General features: G+C 33.8%; 1 protein-coding gene across 1 annotated transcript in view; it reads left to right on the forward strand.

Annotated features, from left to right (window-relative positions):
* LOC106883830 (uncharacterized) overlaps window positions 1–1,830 on the forward strand; it is a 12,100-nt gene that overhangs the window by 5,005 nt on the left and 5,265 nt on the right. Inside the window, exon 3 of the mRNA XM_014934969.2 lies at window positions 351–556. Within this exon, the coding sequence (XP_014790455.1) occupies window positions 351–556 (206 nt within the window). The remainder of the gene's footprint in view (window positions 1–350; window positions 557–1,830) is intronic.

Consider the following 1,830-nt stretch of genomic DNA (forward strand, 5'->3'; position numbering starts at 1 on the left):
AAATGGCTTATAAACACCTTCCACGCTGCAATTGTTTTCGTTCCAGCACACGATCTCAGATTAGGTCACTTGCAATGCAAGTACATCTCCGTATATATATATGTATATATATATATATATATATATATATATATATATACACACACACACATACATGTGCACGTACATATGTATATACATATGTTTATATATATATATATGTAAGTATGCATATCACACACATACACGTATATGCATTTAACTAATAGTATCCAAGTTCACCACCAAATTTACTTGAAACTACACAGTCTCTGTTATCATCTGTTTTTAACAATAATTCTATATGTAATAAAGTTCTTTCTCACCACCAGACGTTGAACCACAAGGCGGTTCTGTTGAACCTATCGAAGGACTAAAGACCGTTTCAGAGGTTGTTAGAGATGCTAGAAATTATATGAGAAATACAGATGCAAAGACTTTACTGGCTTCGCAGACAGTTCCTTTTAACTGTGGTCTAGCCCCAAGTCTTGGTAATCTGACTAGAAAAGTATTTCAAGATATGGATCGCAATGTACAGGTAAACAATTTCTCTGAATTTCTATAAACTGCACATTCTCTAACGTTCCCATATCTCCATAAATGCCGAATAATGCGTATTCCTAGTTAACTTTTTACTATTCCTAGTTACTTTTAACTATTCCTAGTTAACTTTTTACTAGTTAACTTTTTACTAATATATTGTAAATATATTAATGCTAAAGTATATATTGTTTGTTATTTTATGTGGATAATGTGTTTTTTTAATTAAATAATATATCTATTGTTCTAGATAAGGATAAAAAATCTTTACATTTTATTTTGATTACAAATTATCCATACCTTTTAAAACTTGCTTTTACAAGGTTTGCATACTAGAAATGGGTAAGAAACAAAGACATTTATCTGGTTGTATTAATATAAAAATTAATAGTTAAATGATATTCATGGGAAACTCCAGTTACTAGTAAGATTGTAGACAAACAGAAGGATAGTGTATGGTGTTGGAAGCAAAGCCAGCGAAATATGGAGATTATTTTCGTTGAGAGTACTTTTAAGAGAGCTATCATAGTTGCGAGATGGTACGTGGGAAGTGTCCATAGTGTTAAAGATTCTCATAAAAAAGGATCAGAACTTTCTGCTGCAATTTGGAAGGCGAGATTGCTTGCAGGCTGTACTATGGACAAACTCATCCTTTGTTTCTTCAATAGAAATCATGTAGCAATGCAATATTATGCTTGGTGGATAAAAGCTTTCACGTTGGAGATGGTGAACGACTTCTTTTTGGGATGATAGATTGTGTTCTTTGGTCACAGGGCGGCAGCGCAACTTAGCATAAATTGTGCAATGGTATTGTATGGTAGAATGACATAAAGTGTATTGCTCTGGTTAGGCAGTAATTAGACGATCCGATCCGATGAATATAAAGACAGCGATGCCTTAGAAAATGCTATTTGGTTTGTCAATGTGCCTGTGAAACAATTTGTTGTAAATCTATCGCAGTGAATTAATAGTGAATGAATAATTCAATATCCGTAATTTCATCGCAAGGCAATTTACATCGTGGGCAGATTTAGTTATCGCCACTGTAGTATTAGAGAAAATGTAAATGTTATAAAACGAAAGGAATGAATAATGAAGTATTATGTCCTTTCGTCATTTTCAAGCAATCGTAAAAAAGAGTCATTCACTTCCTATGTGCATTTGTTGTTGGCACTCTGTCGCTTACGACGTCGAAGGTTCCAGTTGATCCGATTAACGGAACAGCCTACTCGTGAAATTAACGTGCAAGTGGCTGAGCACTCCACAGACACG

This window comes from Octopus bimaculoides, chromosome 6 (assembly GCF_001194135.2).
Source record: "Octopus bimaculoides isolate UCB-OBI-ISO-001 chromosome 6, ASM119413v2, whole genome shotgun sequence".
NCBI classification, from domain to species: Eukaryota; Metazoa; Mollusca; class Cephalopoda; order Octopoda; family Octopodidae; genus Octopus; species Octopus bimaculoides.